This window comes from Cinclus cinclus, chromosome 1, assembly GCF_963662255.1.
Source record: "Cinclus cinclus chromosome 1, bCinCin1.1, whole genome shotgun sequence".
NCBI classification, from domain to species: domain Eukaryota; kingdom Metazoa; phylum Chordata; class Aves; order Passeriformes; family Cinclidae; genus Cinclus; species Cinclus cinclus.
Window position 1 is genome coordinate 144,258,957 of NC_085046.1, and position 26,287 is coordinate 144,285,243.

General features: G+C 40.6%; 1 protein-coding gene across 1 annotated transcript; it reads right to left on the reverse strand.

Moving 5' to 3' along the window:
- Positions 1-642: 642 nt before the first annotated feature.
- Positions 643-25,120, reverse strand: NDRG1 (N-myc downstream regulated 1). Its single transcript, XM_062504096.1, has 15 exons — positions 25,049-25,120; positions 22,420-22,455; positions 15,118-15,223; positions 13,561-13,681; positions 11,291-11,353; positions 9,670-9,730; positions 9,128-9,214; positions 7,883-7,939; positions 6,814-6,917; positions 6,391-6,447; positions 5,557-5,608; positions 4,748-4,795; positions 3,214-3,249; positions 1,856-1,907; positions 643-1,125 (listed from the first exon to the last, which is right to left on the reverse strand). The coding sequence occupies exons 1-15, from the start codon at positions 25,109-25,111 to the stop codon at positions 860-862; spliced, it is 1,209 nt and encodes a 402-aa protein (XP_062360080.1). The 5' UTR covers positions 25,112-25,120; the 3' UTR covers positions 643-859.
- Between the last annotated feature and the right edge of the window lie 1,167 nt (positions 25,121-26,287).

The window sequence follows — 26,287 nt, forward strand, 5'->3', positions numbered from 1 at the left end:
ATACCAAGCTGTTCCCGCTTAGCTGGCATGTACAGCTACCCTACTTGTTACAACTACAACTTCTGCAGTTTGGTAAACCTTTTGGCCCAAGTTCCCAAACAGGAAATTCCACCTTGCTTACCAAATTTAAATCCTGTCCTCATTTGGATAAGCAGGTTTCAGGGTCTAGGAGGGGGGAAGGATAGGAAGACTGGAACTAAATCTCAAAAAAGTAAAATGAAAATCCTTAAAGATTTAGTTCATGTCAAAGTCACATTAAAATTGCCTATTTTAGTAGTATATTATTGTACATAAGAAAACAGGCTTGCATACTAATGAATTAGAAGGCCTATAAATGCACAATACATTAACTTTTCTATCATTTGAAGTCAAGCTATATACAGTGAATTCAACTCCAGCTTCAACATGAGGCCATAGATCATTTGTTTAATTTCCTTTTCTTAAAGTCATCCTTAAAAGTTATTTTTTTCTCCCCCACTTTGAAACTCATCTCAAATTGTGCCAGTTTACTTCAAGAGAATAAGATATAAAGGGGCCTGTAACAGCTTTGATTTTAAAGGAGGGTATTGAGCAATTCTGGTTTGACTCTGAAGTGTTTGCAACCACATCAGCTTTTGGCAAGTATCCTTTAGAATTTGGCATCCACTGAAGGAGGGCACAATAGCAGCAGCTGTCTGAGATACAAGAATAATGATAGAGCAAATGAGATGCTTCTTTTCTTTGGTCCCTCTCAGACCCTGGTGAACAGAGTTCAACCTACAGAATAACTAGAAATTAATACCAGTTATGGTTTTGTGATACACAGGGGGCATCCATTACTTTTTCACACTGTGACCAGTTTACAACCTCCCACAGCCATCTAACAGGACACTTCCATGGACTTGGGGCTTGATTGTTCAGCGTTGCTCGCCGAGTTTGGCGTCAGCTCGATCCGTGTGTCTGTGTGGGAGCGGTTCCTGGAGCCGTCCCCGGTGTGGGACCGGCTCCTCGTTCCCTCCCCGGTGTGAGAGCGGCTCCTCGTGCCTTCCCCGGTGTGAGAGCGGCTCCTCTGCCCTTCCAAGGAGGTCACACTGGAGCCAGAAGCCGTGCGGGACCTCATCAGCCTGGTCATGCTGGCAGAGGGCACTGGAAGAAGAGTTTTTCATTAATACCTCACTGCATGGACTTGGAAGGAAGCCCTCGCCTTCCCCTCAGCTGAGCCACACTTGGAGGAGCCTCTGTGGTTGAATAGACACTTTGCAGGGTACCTTCATGTGCAGAAATATCTCCCCTGCTCCAGGCACGTAATTAAGAACAAATTACTACAGTGGAAATTAGAGGCCAGGGAGGAGGGATTCAAGAAACTTTAGGGCACACTGCTGTGGCTGCAAGAATCCAGAGAGCAACTGAAAAGACCCATCAGCTCCCCCACCATTACTTTCCAATATTCAACCTTTGCTGGCAGCCTAGGCTCGTAGTACATCCTCACAGCAGCTGGCAGAAGCAAATATGTGAAAAACAAACAGCTACAAACAACTCAAAGAAGTCTCTGAGCCAATGAGGTTTTAAATGTGGTGTGTAGAACCATATCCTTTGATGCCATGAGGGCACACTATAAGAAATAGACACCGTAAAAACACTGAGATAAGGTAAGAGGTGTTTGTGGATATAAGCCGGTCTCAAAGCTCTCTATTATTTAATAACATCACTTGGTCTGAAAACTCTTTGCTCAGGATACAGTATGTGTGTTTTTCCCCCTTGCAAACGCATACCCAAAAGGGAAGAGGTGACATCTGGGATCAGAGTCTCTCTGGGTGCTTAAATGCACAATTAACTTCAGTAACAAGATCAGCCATTCAATAAAACCAATACTTACTGTATCCCATTCCCTGAACAAAGTATTTGAAAGCTTCAGCAAGCTTGGCAGGCTGCAAAAGAGAGACAGTTATCACAGGAAGTACTTAGATTATAATATAATGTTACAGATTTCATAGGTGCTCTAACTTAATAGGGACATATTAAACATTCTCTGGGTTCTACTGACTGCATGAAAATTTCATTTACAAGAAAATTCCACCATTCCCCTTCCGAGCCATCTCCCCATTATTTTACAAAATGGATATATGCATTTGAGATCCAGGGAACACAAGTGGTCTAAATCTGGCTCAAAGCTTGACTTGTGCAGTTATTGAGGAGGATGAACCAAAGTAAAAACTGGCTTCACAAAGTGTACAAGGCAGTTTATACAAGACCAGTAATTGAGTAATTCCTAATGAGCACAGAACAAATTCAGCTATTCCGAGCTGATATTTGTGTTTATAGGGCAAGAAAGCTCACCAGGAATACACAAGCACAACTGCCTACAACTAACATTCTTGCAATGAGGCACACCCTATTTTTCTCCTCTGCTAACAGTGGCCACATAAGCTTCAGTCTCAATTATTTCACATGAAAATATTTTTTGCATAATTCTCTGAACCACTGCAAAAAACAGACTCTCAATAACAGAAGCAATGCACATACTAGCATGTGGTTTTAAAAAAGCCTTTTCCCAGTTGGAGCATACATTGCCTGTACAGGGACTTCAGCTGCAGGCAATTACAAATTTAGCTTCCCCTGAAGTTCACAAACACCAATCTATATTGCTTAGAAATCTGTTTAAATGTTACACCACATTCCAAAGCTGATTTACAAATCAGCTCTTTTAGTGAGGCAACACAAGGGTGTAGGTAAATTTTAAACTTTGCCAACCTGGCTTTATTAGCAGCTAGGAACTTATCCTTAAGTGTGTTTTAAAGTCCAGTTCATCCACAGTCAAGCTGAGCAAATGTATGCAATAACCTAGCATTTTTATTTCCTGTCTCCCATTTTCCTGATATATACTATAAATAGAAAAACTAAGAATGTTGTTAAAATGTCAGTAACTCAAGCCTTAATCCACATTATTTTAGTAAATAGGCATAAAAATAATGCCTCTGCATTCCCATCTCGGTTCTTCACTTGGTTAAGGATTTTAGCAAAAATACTATCTCATCCCAATCTTAATTTTGCACTCCATTGCTCTTTAAGAAAAAAAAGCTCAGATGACCAACTGACATCATTATTCATGAAATCATAACCATCCTTTTGGCTGACATTTGGGAACAGCCAGTACCCTACAGGAAAACACCCATTTGTTGCAGTCTGACACACGGCAGAACATGATTAGTAGGATTTCCGCCAGCCAAATCCTACCTGGGAAACTTGGGGGAGCCCACCACAGTCAGCCATCTGAAACAGGATGAGAACAGCCAGTTAGCATAATGCCAGAGGAACTCACTTATGCTCAGGATATATTGAAATGACCTTTTTAGCTGTCTGGCAGAAAAACCACTTCCTTTTCTTGTGTGAGTAACATACATGTGGATGAAAGTATCAAAGCAAGCTGTTAAATGTTTATGAAAGCTACGACTGCACCCCAGAAAACCACAAAGTGTCTGGATGCTCAGGGAAAGCATCAGCTGGAGCTACAAATGCTTTTTGCTGGGCACCAATTACCAGTTTCCTAGAAACCAGCCTATTAGTCCTGGCTAAAAAATTCAGCTCTGAATTACAGTAACATGACTGTATTGACATGGATGACAAACAGGGTAGAGAAAGCAAACACCTAAAAGCTCAGAGGTGAGAGGGAAAAACAATTTGCTCATATTGCTGATGGCAAGTATCAGCCCAACCTGCCAAGGGAAGCAGGGAAAGCCAAGTGAGAAAAGCGATCTTGAGTGCATGAAATATTTTTGGAGCATTTAATTTTTCCTGCCACTCCACCCCTCAAAGTCAACCCAACAAAAACAGTCCTGTTCCAAGGAACACTACAAGCTTAAAACAGTGGAGTTGTAAAGAACCGGAAACCCCAAATCCTATCTAGGATTAGTTAGCAGCAAAACAGACCTGCAGCAGGTTCTGGCATCAGCCATATCCCTGGACTGAGCAAAGGCTGGCCACTGATACAAGGTCTGAGACAGTGTCAGAAGCTTTCTTAGGGGATCTTCCATACCCACACTATAGGGGAGCAGTGTAACTCTTCAATGTTAAGAAAAAAAGAGTAAATATATTTATAGTAATTTTCACTGACTAGTTCAATAAAGAGATGAAATATAAGTTCTCAGCAAAGCACGACCAAACTTGTTTCACTGTTTGCAGACTGCACTCAGTATGAATGCCAAATATCAGCTGAAGCCTTTTGCATGATGTTCTGCTGTTTGTTAGAGCATTTTACAATTTTTTTCTGGAAAATAGCAGTAAAATGTCCTGGGCTGTACCCTCATGAAAGGCAGATTGACCAAACTGTGGCTGACAGATTAGCTGTTGATTCACCTGACAATACTTGCCTCTGAACACAGAGGCAAGCACAGGAACAGAATGAACTGGTTTACACTCCTACTTTGCTCACAGCTTTTCAAACATTTCAAAATATCTCAAGATCAGCTTTGCCAGCTCTAGTCAAATTCATTATGGGTATGTGAAATACTGAACATTTCCACTCCCATCCCTACTATTCTAAAATGGAGGAGCTGAGAAATTCCCTGCTGTTAATTCTGACAAGAAGTCCCTAGTCTTGTCTATCCCACTAGAATACTATCACCCTGAAGGAACTGTCTTTTTAAATCAGAACTGGATTTTCACTGTAATATTGGTATTGCAACATCACTAGTTCTGCTTTTTTTAGCCAATCCAACTGATTTTATGTGAGAGGAATGTTTATTTTAAAAAGCACAATTTTTGTTATTACCTTCAGAAGCGTAGTCCTTGTTGGGTCCAGCTTTGAGTTACATTCAACCTAAAAAAAAGAATAGCAGCATAAGGCATTGCACACATGAGTTTAAGCATGAGCTCCTGCACAAAAACAGATCCAACACCTCGATGTCTGTCTTAATACAGACTAAACCAAGTGTTTTATGATTCTGTGTGAAGAGTATGCATACATTTACACATCTTTAAACCCAAGTAAGCTAGCTCACATTTTTAACTGCATTTTTTCCATGTACAAACTCGTTGGGAACTGGAGACTTTTTATTCATCTGTTTCTGGGACTTCAATGGCAACAAGTGTTGTTTATCTTGTGATTTGGGATCATCTGGTAGCATCCCAAGTGGTGAGCAGCCATGTGGCCATGGGCCAGCAGACTGGGCATGCCCATTAAGGCATAACATTCAAAGTCATCCAGTCATCTGGGGAGAGTTATAATGGTCAGAAAGAAGCTCTTCACTTCCAAAGTGACCCAGGGCACAGCTCCAGCACCACACAGCAAGCTAAAATACCAGCAGCAGATTCCTCTCTGAAGGAAAATATTTGCAGTTCACTGGAACTGCTGTGGTGATTGTTCCTAATGTGGTAGCTATTAAATAACAGTGCACAAGCAGAGGGGACAAACAGCATGGAATTAATGGCAGCTCTCCTGCGGTCTGGAAGGGGAGTGCCACTGGGCTGGATTGATAGCCAGCAGGGCTGCTGTGTGACAGGGGCTCTGTGGCCTCTTACAGCCCCTTGGCTTGCCCACCCATCCTCAGCAGAGTGGCAAAGATGGCTCGAGGTACCCACCACAGCATCCACAGCTGGGGAGCTGTCACCAACCACCAGGAGGACAGGACACCTGCAAAGAAGCACACAGAAGTGGTGTTATCTCTGCTACCCTGCCCAGACTTGCCCTGAGCTGCATTTTGTGTCTCTGGAAGGGTGATAGATAGGTGTGTGGAAATGATTTGTTTGTATTCCAGACACCTTAAAGATACATCGAATCCTGTATTAGCTGCAGATCCACTGACCTGCTCTAATTCCTTGCCTGAGAACCTGTTCTTTTACCCAGCTGGCAGCAAATCAGCCCTTGCCAGTTCTCTTATTCCTTCCTTGCTTTATAGGAAATTGAATGTGGTGGTCAGCATCCAAGTCTCATGCCTACCACCTCCAAGGCCCCTGAGTTCCAACTTTTGGATCTGCCCATCCAATTCCAAACAGACTGTCAGAGGAACAGAGTCTCCTGTACATAACCACTAGCTGCTGAGCTAGGAAAGACTTGACAACTTATGTCACACAAGTCACAGCATAAGCAAAAGACAGATGATCTGACAGTCATTTTCATACCTGCTCATTCCTGAAAGTTTTTGTTGTTTGGTTGGTTTTCTAAACAGTTTTAGGTTAGGGGTTCTTTTGTTGTATAAGCACAGCTCAAGTGTCTTCAGAGCTATAGTTTCCACTAATATATTTCACATTTCATATACAGCATGAATACACTAACTTTTCAAGTACTTTGTAAGCCCAAACTTTCAGATGCAGTGACAGGAACTACTTCAAATTGCAGTATGTTTGCCCGGTCTGAAGAGAGGAGCTCTTTCTAATGGCAGTCCCTGATTTGCAATAAGATCTCAAAATACTTACTGAAGGGTGACAACATTCACTCCAGGAACAGGGCGCTCAATCTCTAGGTCTCGCCGACTTAAAAAAAATAGAGAGGACAAAGACTTCTGATACATTGGAATTTTTTTCTATATTCTTGTAGTTTAGAGAAAGCACACACACTCACATGTTAATTTAATCTGACATATGTTGTGGTCTCCACAGTTTACGCAGAACCATATTTGGACTGAAGGATCCATGTTCAGTCCCAGTGCACAACCTTTCACCCCACAAATGCACAAAGTCCTTCTCCAGTAAGCAAACCACCTGAGATCCCTAAAGGCACTATTAAGCAGAACTTCATACTGGGGGAGCAAATGTAATCCCACCACACAAGAAATACTCTCTAAAGAGCTGGACAGCCTCTTAAAAGTTTCCAGTTAGAAATCAGGTAAATGTATTTACCTGTTGTAAGAGTTGACAAAGAGATGAAGGTTGGTTTGATTCATATCATTAATGATATGCTGACGGTAAGTATGGATCAGGTCATGGTTGCTGTGAATCTCTTCCTAAAGTAGAGACAGAATTGTTCAGAACAGGGGCTATTTTCTGAAAGGATCTGAAGACATGGCACAGTAGTTGTGTATCAGACTCATATCTGCACAACAGGAGTGCACCTTGAGGGGAGGGACAGCTTTCAGCACCCAGTGAAGTCACCCAGAATTAATATTAGCTCCTGATTGCAGTAACGCAATTTTCACTTTAAAACTCAAGTACGTTGCAATGTTAAAATCTCACAATTGCAAAACATTGTTGTAGTACAGATGGTTGCAGTCAGACAAGTGTGAGGTTTTAAAACAAAAACAAAAAAAAAAAAGGAAGATCCAGGGTAAGAAGCCTAATAAATGTTTCCAGGGTAAAGCAGATGTTGAAAGCATGCAAAGATCTAACGTGGAACTCAATTTCACAATAGTAAATAACTAAGCTTTGAAGACTTCAGTCAGTAACATTATCAAACAGTTGGGTTCTGAAGTCTTATCTAAATAATCTAATAGAGATTAGTTCCTTGTTCCGCTGGAATAGTGTTTTCCATTGCATTTATTAACAATTTCAAGCACAGCAAAATAGCCTCAGAAAACAGTCCAGCACTTTGCATCAGGCTTGCACTGAATAGAACCATTAATACTAATGACCAGCTGTCACAGAGTTACAAGTATATTATATAAAAAAAATCTGTGGGGTTTTTCAGCTCAGAACATGAGCATATACAACTCTTGTACTCGTGGTTAAGTGCTGGCTGCCTTGACAGGGAGTTGCCCTTATTAGACTTGTCACAACTGAGATGCACTTAAGTACTCAAGACACAGAAAACTCCATGACAGAATACTGCACAAAATACTGGGGACACAAGTATGAATCCTATCTCAGTTTAACTTCATCTTTTGTTGTTTAACTGAAAGCTTGCATGCCCCTCCCAGCCCCAGGAGATAATTACAGATGACTGAATACATCAGAGGAATCTTTTGACCATTACCTTTCCAAATAGATGTGAAATGACCATGTCTGGCAAAGCATTTGTCCAACCTGAAATCTGAACAGCAAGATTACCTAAGTATCTGCTATTAACACAGCCCCTGAAAAAATGACCTCTTCCAATTACCCATAAATAGACCAGTGGGTGTTTCTCTGCTCTCTACATGTACAATATCCTAAACTGATCTTTTCAACCCCCTCAATCCAACTGGAAGACCATTAGGGGTTTATGTTTGAGTCATTCTCATCAGATGTCTTCACTAATGCAGTTCATACAGGGAATACACTGCTAGGGACATAGGACTATAGGGAATCACTCTCTGCAGGAAGACCAAGCCAACCAGCCAGGTGGGTATCATTTAACCCCACTGCCCACTCTCCTCCCTAACAACCCACCCTGACAAGGCAATAGAACTGCTACCTGAAGCTCACAACCCACAGTAAATGCCCCTGCTTTGGAAGGACACAAGAATATAAGGCAGCTGCTGTGCTCTTGAGGTGAGCAATACTCACATTGAGAGGTGGAAGGCAAAGGCACAGATATGGAAGAATTTAACGCACTGAGGTATTGGGTGAGAATTGAAATGGGTCAGGAAGTTCACTTCAGCACAGAAAAACTACTACACTTCATTTAAGTAAGTTTGTCTGCCAGTTTATTTTGATCAATTTGATATAAGAATATATTTAGTAACTAAACCTTGAAACAATGCTACATCCTGGCACAGCAAGTTTCTCCTACGAGTTTTTTATATCAGCATTTTCTGGTTGTATGAACAACTTGTAGCCAATACTCTTTTCTGAGTTCTTTTGGCACCAAAGTCTCACATATAATTGAAATGTGGAGGATGCTGTTCTGGACATTTTTCTGTGCTCTGCTTAATATTTTGGACTTTGTTGGTAAACAAAGCCATGGGAAAAAAAAAAAAAACAACACTGAATGCTACACTACGCTTGAAGCTCTCTTGAAAGGTGTTTCCAGAACTACCATGTCCAGGTAAACTGTTCTCCCCAGCCGTTATGAGTTCTTAAGAATCATCCCAGTAGCTCCATTGTGCCACACGTTTTCTCAAAGTACTTATTTTTATCAATAGCCCTGTAGGAAGTAGTTTGCAAATGGAAGAGTAAACCCCAAACAAATTAACCCAGGATGTTTAGTACCTACAGCCATGCCTTGACATACAAGGCTGCCAAGCTCCTTACGTCCCACAGTGCAGTAAGATTTATTTTTCTAACTTAAGATGCTTACCTTAGTTGCTGCCCAGTCCATCCAACCTTCAGCACAAGGGTTTACATTAATGAGAACTAATCCCTCCACCATCTCTGCATGGTTTAACTGCAAAAGAGAAGATACAAGATTCATCAGATAGCCTTTGCAGCTCAACAGTCAGCAAAAAAAATAAATTAGCTAATTATGTCATGGGGAAGAACATGGTAGGTCTAGTTTTATCTTGCAGAAAAGAAGCATATGTATGGTAAAAAATTTCATTAGAGTAATTCATCTGAGCAGCTGGAGAACATTAGGATTTAACTTTTCTCCACCCTTAGTTTAAATAGAAAACTCCCATTATAAAAACCTTCTTCAAATTAACTGGGTAGAGCCCAGGCCTTAAAATGGAAAATCTAGGTCTTCTGGATTAGCTATCCTGCAGATTGTGGTATTTTACTTAAATCCTGGCTTGCATATTTAACTGGGCACAGCAGAACAGGAATTCTCCATGCATGCTATGGGGACAAAAATGTGTAAAGGAAATCAGGTTTGAGGATTTAGGGAAGAACCACAAAACTTACAGCAAATCTAGTTAAAATGTAAGCACCGGCTCCAGTTCCCATTCCTATGATGGTCTTCAGCCTGCACAGAAAAGAAACCAAAAGAGACAAGTGAGGAAGGGTGGCTGAAAATAAATTATACCAGTACTCTTTTCACATGCCAGTGTGCAGCTACACAAGGGTGGGCTCAGCCTGGGCAAGCTGTGGACCCTCAGCAGTGTCAGTGGCCCCAGTAATATTTGCAGGACCCTGGTCCTCATGCACTGCAGGGCAGCAGCTATCCTCACTTATCTTTAAGTAAACATACTGAGCAACCCCAGCATTGTTCTGATCCTGGGAGGAAATGATTAGTCACTGCCAGTAAAACTCATATGATACAGACCTGAAATCTGCAGCCTAAATACAAAGCTCCCCCCGCCCTCCATCACAGCAATTCTACTGGGGCACAGGATCCTCTCTAACAGGAGGCTGGCAGGGAAATATCTCCTGCTATCCAGTCACTGGGGTGATGAAGTTTAAACTTCATGACCAAACAGGGCAGAGACAAACCAAATATTTGCATTAACAGAAATCAGGTTTAAAGCATCACCTTCAAGGTTGTAGAAAATACATGGAAGGGAATGCTAGACAAAACCACTGAGAAAAACAGAATATTTAATGCTTTCAGGATGATATCTGAGGTTAGCTTTGATTCTCATTAGCAGTATTAAAATCAAGACTTCATAAACATACTCCAGTTTAATTGATTTTTCAAGGTACTGATGTTATTGATCACATGTTTTTGTGCAGTGCAACAGAACTGATAACCCTGTGCCTGACATCATGCAGTTCAAAAAATACACATCTCCTAAGGAGGTAGTGAGGGAAACTGCCCTACAGTACTGTAGGAGCTGATTATAACTGTGCAATGTGTAAACTGGGGAGATGGTCCAGACTGTTTTCCAAAGCTGTCTAACCCTGAATGCCAAGTTTGCTCAACTTGTTCCAAAAACCCCTTGGAGTTGTCTACCTGCCCTCTCCACTGTGTACCAGGAGCATAAGCTCCACAGAACAGGAACCTCTCTCAGCTACAGCTCCTGCTAAAGCTGACTTTAAGAAAGGACAAATTCCCAAACGTGGTGCAGCCCAGGAATGCTGCCACTAGGTCTTTCAACACTGGTAACCTGGCATCTGCACTTGGTAGTAGAAGAGGCTCAGGGAGGTCAGAGTGACCCCCTAAAACACTCAAGCCACAAAAGCAAAACAGTAAATGTCTTCAGATGGGACTGTGCCTTTTTTTTCCCCCCTGCTAAACCACACAGGAAAACGTGGGTTGTTACAGTAGGAAGAACAGATTGTCTGTGCCCTGCCCCTGCGAGGGCGATGCACAGAATACTGGAGGAAGCCCCTAAATTAGGCACATGGGATTTCTCCTAAGTTGCTTCCTGTTTAAAAATAAACAGACATTTCAAAAAGGGCCAAAAAATAAGCTCTTTCAGAAACCAAGGCAAAAGCAATCCATCTATAAATGGCAGAATCAAAAACAACCACAAGTGTAGCTCTAGCAAACAAAATGCCAGACAGCCAAGCCAAAGCAAATGCCTTTTTTTCAGTGGGCCATGCAGAGAGAATGAGAAAAATAAGTAAAAAATTCTGCACTCACCCAAACTGTTTCAGAATTCCAGGAATCATTTCAGCCAGCTGATCCATGGAGGGATACACATACCTAAAACAAGCATGTTTTTGAGGAGTTAGTACACCATGTCCAGAAGTATATACTATTTAGAGATAGAGATTAGTGCCTACCAAATGTGGTCATCATGAGATCATTGAGTGCGTGAGCTGAATTTAAATCAGAAGCAAGCACAAGTAATTTTGCAGAAATTTGAGCATAATCTATATATATTCTATGTTACAGAACAATAGATGTCTAAGAACAAAACAGACCACAATGAATCTTCCCCAAGGAAAGTTATCATTCAGAACTCATAAAAAAGTCTGAACAAAAGAGATGAGTTTCCAACCACATTGACTATGTTTGCATTTTTAGTCTACCACAAAAAAGTTTCCTAGTATTACATAATCAGAGACTACAGAAATGAGTTCTAGGTATTGGCAAAAAAATGTGTATTTTTAGGGACACAAACATTACTGTAGGATAAATGAGAACAGCTTTCCATTAATATTGATGGAGAAAAAGAAAGCATAAGAAAGGCTATGAAGCTGATGAAGTCTCAACAAAAACAGCTGTTTGCTAATGCTCCTGGTCTTCCTAAAAGCAGAAATAAAACAGAAGATTCTGAGGAAAATCTCAACTGAGTAGCATGCGGAAAACAATCTATCCAGAGTAGAGCTAGAAAACATCTGCCTAGGATGCATTTAAACCTCTGTTTCCCATCAGAATTGAAGCTAATTATTCTCTAGCTTAGCCTCTAAAATATAACCAAACAAAAAACACCGAGGACTGCAAAACATTTTATTTTCTTAATTTTTCTTGTTGGGAAATGAAACCTTAATATGACAAAAGCTGATATCACTGCACCAGCTTTGGTCTGGCAGTCTTTACTGCAGCATTTTGGTACTTAAAGGAGACCTATAAGAAAGAGGAGGACAAACTTTTCAGCAGGGCCAGTTGTGATAAGAAAAGGAATAATTGTTTCAAACTAAAAGAGGGTACATTTAAAGTAGATCTAAGGAAGGACTTGTTTTACAATGAGGGTGGTAAACCCTGAAACAGGTTGCCCAGAGAGGTGGAAAACATCCCTGCAAACATTCAAGACCAGGCTGAACAGGGCTCTGAGCCATCTGATCAAGTTGTCCCGGCTCACTGCAGCAGAGGGGTTGTACTAAGCTGCAAATTTCCTTTCTAAACCAAACCATGATTCTGTGGACTTAATTTGGGCATGCTGGTCTCCCAGTTGAAGGGCAGGTAGAGATAATACAGCTTCTTACAGTGACATCATGATTTTATCAAGTCTTTGCTAGCCACAGATCATAATGGTTGCTCTCTGCAGCTGACAACTCAGAAAGCATTAACACTTGTTCAGGACATGAGGGCTAAGGCACTTAAAAGCTCATGATTTAAACAAATGCAAAGACAGGGTGACTGAAATAGCTTTGTAGGCTGCTCTGACAGACAACTGGGCCATTGCAGCTAACAACAGCATCAGACCAGCTTAAAAATTAAGCAGGGAAATAGACTGGTTCATGCAATAAGGGTACTTATAAGCTCCTTAATAGGTAGTTCTTACAGAACAACTGGTCCTTGCCTGGAATCCTCCCCTTGCCACGCTCCCTTCCTCAGCCAAGCTGATTCTTGTCCAAGGGGCATCTCAAGGTAAACCTGTCTCACTTGACCTAAACAGGTAAAGCATTTTGGCAATGACAGTGCTCATGGCACACAAGGTTTCCAAGAGTTACAGCATGGTACACAGCTACCTACAACCTTCTGTGGGGGTTCATCACCTTGTGCCCAAAACCCTGGATTTTCCAGGTAAGTTACCAACATCTACCATGCTGCCATTTCATAAAGACCACAGATTTACAAAAGACGTTATCTAGAGGTTAATGTCTGTCTTGTATATAATAATAATTTAGTTTTCATTTAGTATTTACATTCAAGATGTGATTACAAAACAAGCTAACTCCATACTTAAATTTACAAGATGTAGATATCTGTCAAGGAACTGCTTTACAAGCAGTCTAGTTATCAGAGCTAAAACATGAAACTGCAGCCCCAAAGTCTTCTGTAAACTGGCACAACAAAACAGAGCTCCCAAAACTCCAATACTTTAGAAAGAGTATCAGGATCTAAGTTCAAAAGCCAACTGCTGTGCTTGGTGCAAGTACTTTTTAATGAAATTGCAGATCAGGACTTCTTTTTCCAAAGAGAGGGTAACTATGAAAGCATGAGCTGTTTCCCTGGCAACTCACCCAGCCTGGAAAGATGGTGCTCCATCCTGCTGACCAGGGGCATCCACATGACAGACTGCAAAGTGCTGGGTGATTTCCTGCATATCCTCAAAGTTGAAGAGAGGATTGAAGCAAGTTTTATCTTGGGAAGGATAAGAAAATATGAAATAATTATGCTGAAGGAAATACTAAGTTTACAGCCACAAAAATAATTTAATAATCTATCCTACAGGTTAATGAAAAGTTGAATAAATCATCTAAGGTTTTGCATCTTGTTTTTGTACCTACTAGAAATATTTGCTTGGTACATCTCATTCCTCCAAAAATCATTCTTTACAAAGTTAAAACACTAACAGAGTTTAGCCAAGGGTATTCATCCCATGTTTTGCCTTAGATTAAATTATCCATTTCCTTGTCTGTATTTTTTTTTAAATTTTAATTGTGTCAAGACAAATGGAGGAAAAAAATATTCAGGCCTAAGACTGTGACTTGTGCTTTTGCCCAGATATTACCAGTTAAACATTATGTGATCCACTGCTGCAGATAGCTCAAGACAAAAGCATCTTTGAGACACTCAATGCCATAGGCTCCAAGGCTTGAGGTGATCTGATGTCTGATTTTTAAGCAATATGAATACAGGAAGAGGATTAGCATATTTCCCTTCTGGCGTGGAAAGCACCATCTTTGAGATGCCTGGAAAATGGCCCAATACTCAGTTTCTGAATGTCCTCACACAATACACACACAAAATCCTGGCAGAATATAAAATACTTTTAGCTCAGAATCAACTTAAGAAACTGCAAGTCCAGAACAACTTTGTAACTCTGGAAAGAAAAAGGTTTAAATTAAAGTTAAACTCCAGATTTTTTCTGCCCTGATTCACTGAAAATCAAAATTAAAGAAACTTCCACAAAACACAGGCAATAAAACTTTATTTTTGTCTTAATAGTAATATTCACCCCCTTGCAATAGTCAGCCTGTAAAGATCAGCAGGTGTTTTTAAATATTGATAACTGATTAAGAAACCATGAACTGTGTGCAACAAATAGGACTGGCAAAAGAACAAACTAGACCAGGTCTGGACATTAACTCGTTATATGACAGATAAGATAAAAGGCACTTAAAGTCTTTTGCCCTAATGCTGGCTAAGGACAAAAAGCCAGCACTCATTTCATACTGACTTGGCATGTAATTCATATAACCCCACCAGCAGCACAAGGCTGCTAATCAGACAGGAACCAAAGCCCCAGCAGAGTTCTTTTCAAAGTCCTGTTGGCGGTACACCATCAACCTCCCCTTGAGACCTTTGACAGAATTCATACACAGTCACTAAGAGCTACCAGAGATTTTTTGCCCTTTTAAATGAAGTATTCCAATTATTTACTAAGTATTAAAAAAAAAAAAAAAAAAAGAGAATTACACTTGCTATAAGAGAAGAGTTAGTTGCCACCTAACAACTTCCAAGGCACACAAACAAGCAAGGACCTGGGAAGGGTTTCCTAACCACTGCTGCTTTCACACCTCTGATTATGGCAGCGCTGACCCAGAAGCTGAGCTGGGAAGTGAAGAAATACTCACGGTTCAGGCCGATGTCGTGGTAGGTGAGGATGGCCGGACGGTTCCCCCTGGGAGTGCCACACATGGTGACACGCACTGAGCCATGCACGGTCTCCACGTCTTGCTCCTGGGAGAGAGCAGGAACAATCTGTCAGGGATGGTCCAAGTGCTCCACAGCTGCTGCAGCAGACCCTGACAGACCACGAGGAGCACAGGTCCTGCTCCGCAATCCCATCCTGACACCTCCTGTTCTTCCCCAAGGCAGGGGCTCTGATATTTTAGATTTGACTGTCACCTCCTCCAGTCCACAGACAATTGCAGAGGTACTCCAGCTGCTAGCTCTAACCAGATACTGAGGGAATAACTAAATAGTTTTTAACCACATTAAAAGGCAGGATAAGAAAACAAAACCATTTTGTTGTAATGACACCTAGAATAATAGGAGCTTACAACTATGACTCAGCATTTGCGAATATACAAGTCACCATGATAAAATATTTCTGATTTCTAGGAAAAGAACTATAGTTGAGAAAATAACCACAATTCCCCAAAGAAAGCGGCATTAAGTAGCTTGTATATACTTATTTGCCATAAGGATTTATTACACTCTGAAGCCTTGTGACTGCAGTAGTCTTCTCCAATAAAATCAGTAGCCACAGGTGTGTTTGTTTTGTGGCTTGTGATATACAGACCTGAACAGAAACCCAACTGTCTGAAGTTTGCTAATAGAACAAAACCACAACATGATTCTGGTGGATATCAGAAGCACAACATTAAGAAGTAAAGGGTTATAATTTGTAATAACAGGAGTTCATACTGCTTACTGATCGTAAAGCCAAGGACACCTCCATTAACAAACCAAAATCCCCCTGAGCACCATCTTTTGGACCTCTAAGTCAGATATGACTTACAGAAAATATGGAACAGTTTTTGTTTCTTTTCCACTTGAACTTAAGATGGGTATAAATAATTTGGTATTTTTGCCAACACGTATAAAAGGAATCACAACCCAACTGTTATTTCTGGCACTTACAATACAGTTATGCTTTCATAATAGGCAGTAGCCAGTCTTTGCATCTCACCAGAATCCTTTATTTACTGCACAGGACACATATGATCCATGTCATTCAGTGCAACGCACTGCCTGCTGCTGCAGGATTTGCTTGACTTGTTCCATGAAGCAACACTCAGAAGCAAACTCCAAGTTAAATTCAAATCTATCAAAAATTATGCTGTAGAACTGAGGTGTACAGCCTCTGCAAACACCTTTTAAAAATGTTTGATTACCTTCCAATATCTGAGATAATAATTCAATCTAAATTTCAGCTCCTTCATTTGATACAAGGAACACACTGCACATTTTGCACACGTTGCACAAATAAGGATTCTAGGCAACACTACTCTACATTGCATCTAATTTTCCTTTTAATTACACAATTACATCATTTTTAAGTTACAACTGAAGCAGAGAATCAAGATCAATCCCTCCCTTGTACATAGGGCAAGTTAAGAACTGCTGCTCTCTAAACTATACTACATCAGAACTCTAATTTTCAGCTTTTGTATCCCCTTTGGAGACTCATTCCTCTGCATACTCACTGCATTACTTATCAGGTAAGCTGTATCTTCCACATCTAGCACCATCCTTAGGCAAAACAGGGTGACAAATCCAGCGAGTCAAACAGAGGATGGGTGGCAGGTTCTTACTTTGTCCCAGCAGGAAACTGGGTTATATAGACAAGCTGCTCTCCTACATAGGCTTATGACTCCCATAATGCCCAGCTGGGGAAACCAAAACAGACTAATTCACAAGGATGTCACTCTTAAATAGGATTTGAGCCAGGTTTGACCAGGGGAAGAATGTACTCAGAGGTCAGACATCAGAGATGAACTAAATCTTTGCCTCACAATGTACAAAGTGCCAAATTTCAAACCTGGGATTTAGCACAGTCTTTCATCTCGCTGTTTCCACCAGATTTTGAGAACTTCAGGTTCATTTCACATTTTGTTACTGAAATGCTGAAACACCTCAAACTTATGCTAAATTAAATCAAAATTGAGATCTTTCCTAAAAGTCAGGATTAAAGTTTGCAGTAAAAGCAAGATTGAAAAATTAGTATAACTCACAATCATTTTGGAAAAAAAAAAAATCAAAGAAAGCCTTTTAAATATTTGATAGCCCAAGTAGGTAATCAACATTTAGTTTAAGATTCCTACATCACCATCCAAATGTCACCAAGTTCAGCATTTGGTGGAAAATAGAGTATTTCACATACACTGGGTATGTCTATAACTATTAAAATACAATTATAGAAAGGCTTGGGTTGGAGGGGATGTTAAAAGTTTGTCTAATTCCAAACCCCTGCTATGGGCAGGAGTGCCACCCACTAAATCAGATTGCTCAGGGGCCCAATAACATTCTATATCATTAATATATATTTGGGTACTGTCATTATACAATACTCATGAAGAGATTTGCAGTACTAGTACATAGCAAATATTAATAGTGGAAATTAATAATGATGGCAATTAATTTTCCACATTCTACTGTTATGCTTAGCTAATTAAAAAATAATAATTTGGCAACCTCAGCACTGTAATGACAGTAAGCATTATTGTGCAACACATCTCCGCTAAGTGTGGACTATTGAAATTATTTTCTCCTCAGAGACCAGTAAGCATTTCACATAATCAGATTTCTATTGCTAGAGCTTTCCAGTAACAACAGTGAAACCCCAGAACATGTTTTCTTTGCAAGATCATCCTCCTTCAAGCGTGAAAGAAGTCTGTTCATGGTCAATAGAACCAAACCCTTGAACCTGCACATCCCACTAACAGAAACCTGAGTCTAGTTCAAACTCAGTGTCAACTAAAAATAGTTCAGATATAACAGGTGACCATGCTCCCAGTAACTGGCATAACACAGTTTAACAGTTGACTCAATTCCTCATTATTGTCACAGTGAGAGTCCCTAATTCAATAGGGTTGTGCCATTTTCCTGTAGCACAAATTCTTAATGGGAAATGCACATGAGGTTCTAAAACAATCAATTCAAACCAGTTTGTTTGGTGACATCAACAACTTCACATGCCTATTGATCCTATTAAAGATCAAGAGATTTGTCTACGTGATGTAGGGATGGATGTTTTCAAAATGCAGAGCACTAAAAACAGATGGCAGCACATCCCAATCAACATCAACATTATAGTAAGAGGCTCTTCACCAACTGATTCGTATTAAAACACTATCTTGGAAAAAAATCCAAGGTACACTAATCCGATAGAAGGATAAAGACAAACACACCATCTGTTCACATCTCTCACTTTAACAGAGGTGCAGTCTTATCTCAGTGCACTACATGCACACACAAAAATACTTGAAATACATGCAATTTAAGGGAGGCTGTCTCAGTTTGGAGGAGCTAGTAGACTCTAAAATAGATTTTTATTTTTTTTTGCTTCAAGTGACCTTATTTTTTCCATGAGGTTAGAAGGGGAAGAATTTGTTATCACATAGGAGGGCTCATTTATTCTTTCCCCTCTCTATCCTGGGTAAAGCATGGATTGAGAAACATACTTAGGAACAAAGTGTTTTCTGAAGTATGGAATATGAAACCTAAATATCTCATATCTAAAAAAGAAAACTGCACACTGCACATCGTGCTAAATACATCATGTTTTATATCTTAAGTAAAATACTGCATTCCATCAAGATTATTTTGAAGCTTTCAAATATACTTAATCCTCAATTACAATCTCATGCTTTTATTTTAATTCATAATATTGTGAGTGTTAGATACACCTCCCTTCTCTTTCCTTAGAGCTGAGGGAAAAGCTTCAGAGCTCTTGAAGATTCAAATGGCTTTTAAATTTCTAGGAGATAGTATATTGTAAATTCACATTACTTAGGAACTTTATTATAATAATACCTGCATGAGCCATTTTTCCACTTTTCTTTTTCAATTTCTTGGATATAAAAAAATATTTGAGCTTTTAATGTGCTATTTCAATGTTGAGTTTCAAACCCTCTTTTCCCCTGAAGTTCTTTAGCATTTTCTCCCTAGCTGTTTTTACTTTAAAACAGAATTTCAATTTATCTTATGCTTGTTGTTTCCTAAAATCCTAATGCCCACATTCCCACTTTTTTTAATATTTCTATTCTAAATGAGCTATATTGAGAAAAAGGTTTCCCCAATCAGGTTGGGAGTACAGGTACGTTAATAAGGATGATGACTTCAGATGTAAATGTAAGTGACCCTGCTAAGGTGGAAGCCAAGAACAAAAACTTGGCTGCAGGAACTGACGCAGATTATTGCAATAGCTCTGCCCAGGGATTCTTCCTAGTCCGATTAGCACTGGGTCACCCTGCTCTGCTGAGTACAAAACCACAGCCACCCCCATCCCCTTCCTTCAGCAGCCAAAGGATGAGGAAATCCTCACAGCAACGCCCCAAACCACATCCACCGTGCCAGTGAGCATCTCAGCACTCCTGCCCCGTGCAGCAGGGATTTATCTCCCTTTGCAGGGCAGCTCTTCCCTTCTCCCGGACAGGAGGGAAGGAGGGGGAAGCAAAGCAGAAGTGGATCCTTCATGCCTATGGATACAGATGGCCACGAGCCATGAACTGCAGGGGACAACCTCATCCGTACCCCCTACAGCTGCCACTCAGCTCCAAGCTTTGCCGACTTACTGGGAAAGCAGAGTCCTGATGGACTGAAACACAGAGCTGGGAGGATGAATATGCACAGTGATCAGGAGCCAGGACTCCATTGGCTCCAAAGCTACTGAGCAAGAGAATACATATCCATCAAACTGGAACTGTAATTATAATGTGCTCGGCCTGAAGACAAAGCCACCCAGGGCACTGTGCCCTGCACTGGTTTATCATCAATTATCCTAAAACAGGTTTGGCCAGAAACACTCCCTTCTTGAGACACGGGAGACCTTTACTTCAATTTTCAGGTGGGTGCCACAGACAAATTGCTGACTAGAGGCAGCTCAGAGCTGTCAGTTCCTTCATCTCTTGTCTTGGCCATCCCCTGGTAACTTCACAAACATTTTCTCCAGAGAATAAGCATACACATGTCTCACAACATGTGCTTTCAGACAGGCAATCTACCACTATACAGGGGCTTACTTTAAAAATGGAAAGCTATGTTTAACTCCAGTCTGTCTAGAGCTGCATGTGAAATATGAATCTATTTTTTTCCAAATCTGAATTGCTAGGTAACTTGGAAGGAAAACACCTCAGACAGTTCTTTTCACTAGTGGCAGAAACAAAGTCATTAAGTGAACAGTGCTTCACTTGTTCCCAGAAGGATGGAGGAACTTGCAGCGGATATGGTGGACACCCACATCCATGCACAGGCATTTAGGAAGCCCCATCCTGCCAAGCACCAATAACTTCCTTCCCTGGCCAGGTTCAGCCTCTTCCCAAGTAGTTCATGGTAGAGGTTGCTCACTTAGAGCACACTTCAGCCTCAGCCTCAGTCCTGTGTGACCTTGGTCCTCTAGGGCCACACATGAACTTTGCTAATGAACTAAGCAATCAAACCTCTCACAGCAGTTCCAGATGACTTTTTCCATAAATCAACCACAAAATAACTTAAAGAAACACTGGGAGGGTACTTGTGGCTTTAGGGACCAAAGCTAAGTCTCCTCTTCAGTCACAATTCTTAGCAAAATACATTGAGACTGGTCTTCAACATTTTTCCTGAACTAGAACAACTAAAGATTAAACTCTTGACAAAGATAGATCACTAAAAAAAAAGTTAAGAGCTGGCAGAACAGGGCTAAATGACAAGAAGTACTGCTCTGGATTAGCAACAGTTAATCCAAAACACAGGGAAAAAAATCAGCAAAAAGGTTTAGAGAATTTGATCTTGCAAGTTAAAACAATCTATATAGACACATGGTTTACAAACCAAGCAATTTATTCCAAGAACAGAAACTAAATATGGGTCACTTCTGGATTCTTAATCAAAATACTGTAGCATTCTTGTTACTAGACTTAATCTGGGATTCAATTTATTTAGACCAAGTGATCAATCTAGAGCCCAACAAAAACCTTCTCCCATGCTGTTCACAGTCCTGCAAGAAGCTGTATTGCGATAATCTTAATTTACATTTATCAAGACTTCAGGCAGTAGACTTCATTAGAAAAAAATGAGGGGAAAGATGCAGGATTAGTGTAAACTACATCTTTGCTATAGAAGAACCATTGAAAGATGAGAAAAAAAAATCCAAGATAGCTGTCTCAGTTGGTTTCCAAGGAAAATACTTAAATTTGTGCTGGATTTTTTAAGCAATTGGCACAACATCGAATAAAAATATACAGAGAGGTGCTAATAAAGTACAACATGCAATAAAATAGGGAAGGGTTTTATTTCCTTCAAGGACCTGAACAGAGACCAGAACAATTTAACCACTTTCCCTAGCTCTGCACAGCCTGCTTCCATTTCTACGCACCTTGATAAAAATGAGATACCCAGTGAGCCTCTTTTCCCAGTACATTATCCTTGTCCTCAGCAGTGGGAAAACACCACTCACACTGTTCATCAAGGCAAGCACACCTTGCCTGATCTCCATCCCAGTTCAATCCACCCTGGCTCCTGCAGCCATGAAGTTCCCTAGTCTCAACTAAGAGCCAACAAGAACAAATGTCTCAATCAAAAGCCCAAACAGCAATAAAATAAGAAAATAAGGGGAGCCAGGGAAGTGACCAAGTCATCTCTCAAAAGCATGACACTCAGGGAAAGTGAAGGGCCACCATGTGACCTTCTGGTATGCTATGAACTCATATGTTCTGTCTCTAAACAAAAATACAGAGGTACCATCACTCCTATTACTGACCATAATGATTGCTTAGCACCTTCCATCACCCCACAGGCTCCAGAAATATTTCGGAAAACTTGAACAGCATAATGGGATGCATGCAGAGGAACATCTCCTCTGAGGAAGTGCATGCGCACTGCTAATGAAAGCCAATTAACTGGGGAAAGTGTGTGTCCATGTGGGAGGGGAATATATTGTTTTCACTATCACTGCTGAAGATTCTCATTCTCTTGGCAAGAATAGAACTGCTCCCAAATCAGCCACCCCCTTTTACTGAAACTTTCTCAGCTCCATTCTGAAAAGGGCCCCTGTGATCCCCTTCACATGGTTACAGCACAGCCCCATTCAGACCTCTCTCCCAGAGTAACAGCATTGCTGGCAAGCAGGCAGACCCTTCTGGTCACATCTTGCTGTTTTCTCAAATGTCAATTCAATCTCCCCTCATGCAAAAAGAAAAAGAGAAAAGGAAAAAAAAAATAGCTTTACTTGCCTGAACATCGAAGTCTGGAAGGAGGCGAGTGATAGCCTGTGAAGAGATTTGAAAACATTAATGGAAGTAACTTGCAATGATGAAAATCTATGCCTGGATATGTGTTCTAGCCCCCCAGTTCTACAACTGAGCACTCTGTCCATTGAAAGCTCTTCTGATGAATGTAAAAATTCACCCAAGAACTTTTAAACCCACTGATCTTCATGATTGAAATGAAAGCAGTAAAATACTAGATTACAGACCAGAAAAATGAAGGACAAAAGCTGGTGCATGCTTAATTATTAAATCTCTGAGCAATGCAGTCACACGCAGCAGTAAAACTGAACTTTTCTGCATCACTTAGTGTAGCCTTGGGACAGCTGACAGCCCATCCTGCCTAGGATGGGAAGTCTATGCTGAAGAATGCACTGAATAATTGCAACTGAGTTAAGCAGTCATTACTGGCACTTGGTTACAATAACGTGGAAGGTGGGAAGGGTCTTATTCTGGCAAAACTAGTCTTTGCAGTGTTTGGGAGGCTGGCTGGACACAGAGAGGTCCACTCCAACCTGTCACCTGCCACTGAATCTCCTGTACCTGCCAAGGGTCTCCGCCAGGAAAGGAGTTAGGGGACAACCTCCCCACCACCAATAACCTATAAGGCTTATTATAGCTTCAAAGAAGGAAGTGTCTTATAGTTACCTCCCTTTCTTAAGGGTGAAGAAAGGAATCAAACTCATTTCCACTGCAGGGCTGAAAACCAAGGGAAGACCAGCCAAGCAAACACTTTATGAGGCAAAGTGCAAAAAAGAGGCCAAAGCTTGAAAAATAATATTGAGGTAAAAAGGGAAGATTAGAATCCTGGCAAGGAGGTCATTCAGCCTCAGAAGCCCAGGTAAATTAAGGACAGATGTCAGAAGCACCATAGCTGCTTTTTTAGGGGACCCTCAAAGCACTGCAGTACAACCTGCAATTCTCACAGCTCTGACTTTTAGGTAGTCTTGAACTACAAACAACTACCCAAGAGCTAACTCAGCAGAAATAATTTTGCACAGCCTTAGCTGTGCAATTATTCTTGTTGTATTTTTTGTCTTGAAACCTTTTAAACAGGATTTCAGCTACTGTTGTTCCAGTGGGACCCAGAGCTGAAAAGAGTAAGTATATTTGGCATCTGTACCAAGAGCATATGAAATAAGAGTGATCACTGCTCAGGAACAGAGGCTTGGCTGTAGCAGAAGCCCAAGCAAAACAAGCCAGGACACAACTCCAGAGAGTCTCACCCAATAACCCACTCAAAACCAGCTCCACTCTTAATCTCAATAGGTGCTGAGCATCCTTCAGGGCAACATTTTCCACTTGCTCAAAATACATTAATGACCTTCATCTATGTTAAAATGGCCACAGAGGAAAGCAAACTCTAGTTTCCCCCATGCAGACAAAATTTAAAGTAACATCATGAACAAAACAGAGGGCTCACTGTCAAGATTCCAACTTTTTATCTATGTGCTACTGAAACCCAGGAAGTCAATCAGTATTTTAAGGTATTCCTGAACTTTGAAGCAAAGATATTTCAGTACCAACAGGACTTCTGCTTAGAATCTATTTTGCTTTGGTAGTTCTGAACAATATGGGCATTAAAAAGGAGACTTAGTTTCTGAAAAGTTTGAGTGCTGCATTCAGTGATATCCAAACAAGCTCTGCTTTCATGCAATGTCCTTGGCAAAAGAACTGTTTGAAGTTTCTCTAGCCATTTCACTGGAGTCACAAGTGGAAATTATTTTCTGAAGTGTTTACATAAAAGAGGGAGGGAATAAAAAAAAGTAGCAGATAGAGCAATGAATTCTAGTATATAAGACCAGAAAAAAAACCTCAACACATTTATATACATAGAAAAAATGTCACTGGGAACAAAACAAAAATATTAGTTATGTTTCAAGAAAATGTTGAGATGTTTCTTCACTATTACCATGAATTTTTTGCCATGAGCATACTAAAGCACAGAGTATGGCTACCACTGAAGAGTCAGATAGCCACTGAATCCAGATGTTGTTGGTAGACTGTTTTGGTTTTTTTTTTTAAAGTCCAATAAAGAGTGGAAAGTAGTATAACAAGGCTTAAAAAAGGAAATTTAAAAAGCTAGGATGTTTCTGTGCTACAGCTCCAGTGACTGCAACAGGCTGTGGGCTGTACACACCCACCTGGCTGTAACTCATGGCTCAGTGCACTCGGAGAGGACAAGAAGGGGCTCAGCCCTACCTCTGGACTCAGCTGTGCCCAAAAGAAATGTGAAGGCTCTCTGTGAGAGGCAGATGACAGAGCAAACTCTGTCTTTATGTTGAGAAGTGTGTAGCTAAAAAGACATGTACGTGAGATTACCCAACTGGCATCATTTGACCCAGCTAGAAACACTCACAGCTGTCATTATTCAAAGAATAAATGTCTCCATCATATTAAAAGAACAAAACCAACCAGGAACAAATAATTAGGGTCAGTTTTGCATTATTAAACAAAACACAAATAACAAATGAACTGTTCTTATTCCATCTCCCGTTTTTTCTTTTCCATACAACATGTTCAAAATAATCTAAGAAAATGTGTGCACTTCCAAAAGCAGTCCTGCCAGAGTTCTAAAAAGCTTTAAAATAATTACCTCCTCCTTCTCCACCAGAGGTTTCACCTCTGCAAGGTGAGCATCCTGGAACTCTGTTGACATGGTCAGTAGCTGATATCTGCAAAGAGGAAAAGATTTTTTCTCAGCTTGCATCAAAGATTAAATACAGGAACAAGTAAAGATCCTGCTCCACCCAGCCCCCACAATGACCCACTCTTTCAGGTTATAGTTTAAAAGACCTCTGCAAGAAGGTTACAAATATCTTGTAAAATGCCTCCCTGCTTTATTTATATACGCACTCCTGCACAATACGAGATTAAAGAAATATTAAAGCTGCAAGATCAAACAGAAGTTTGGCAGCTTCAAAGCAGGGAATGCTGAAGGGAACAGGGCAGGGACAACAGAGAAAACCATGGAAACTGTCATCCCATGGGTAAAAAAGCATAGCCAAATCCACACGACCACCTACTGAAATTTGCTTGAACAGTTGTTTCTGAAAACTTTTTTCAATGTATGCAAGGCTCCCTCACTGTCCCCCAGATTTTTACATGGAGAAAAGTCAAACTGGACACACATTAGCATCATTTTATCATTAGACTGATGTGCTCCATTCCTCAGGATTGATAAAAATCACTTACTCCTCTCCTATAAGTGGACACCAACAAGGTTCATGCAATAATGCTATTTTCAAAAGTGTCAAAGGAAGGAACCAGACTGCTGTATCCTGCTCTTGGACAGGACTGGCATTGTGATGTCCAGCCCTCAGCTGCAGGAAGCTTAGCTGGGAACAGACAGCAATCCCCAGGAGAGGTGACTGCCAAGGCAAACAGTCACAGGTGCAGAGCAGCTTCTGCATTGGTCCACACTGGGAGCTGAGAACAGCATCTTCTCATTGCCTTGACAAAGATAGGGTACCAGAGTCAAAGGGCTGTTCCCTGTGAAGCTCTAATGAATGACTAGAAACAGCTCTCAAAAGAGATCCTAGAACTGCTGCAGCAGCAAACACAGAAGTCAAAGTCTTAGTACATATCCTTTAGCCTTCTGGAAAAAGCCATATCATGTGGGTTTTAGGCATTTTTAATAAATCTCCAATTTTGTCCATCTACACAATTATAAAACAAATTAAATATTCACTTTTTAAGAAAATTCTAGAACAGTCCCAAGTAAAGCGTATGAGCAAGAGTACTCAAAGCAAGCCCAAAGCCTGAAAACTATTTAGGAATTAATCATTAAGTGTAAATGAACACATTTTAATTGTTTTCTGAAAATAAGCATAGA

Coding starts and splice junctions, on each gene's coding strand:
- NDRG1 (XM_062504096.1), bottom strand. CDS start 25,111: ATGTCAACAGAGTTCCAGGATGCTCACCTTGCAGAGGTGAAACCTCTG. Junction 6,918..7,882: donor TTTCACATCTATTTGGAAAG/GTAATGGTCAAA, acceptor TCTCTACTTTAG/GAAGAGATTCACAGCAACCA. Junction 3,250..4,747: donor CAAGGACTACGCTTCTGAAG/GTAATAACAAAA, acceptor ATCCTGTTTCAG/ATGGCTGACTGTGGTGGGCT.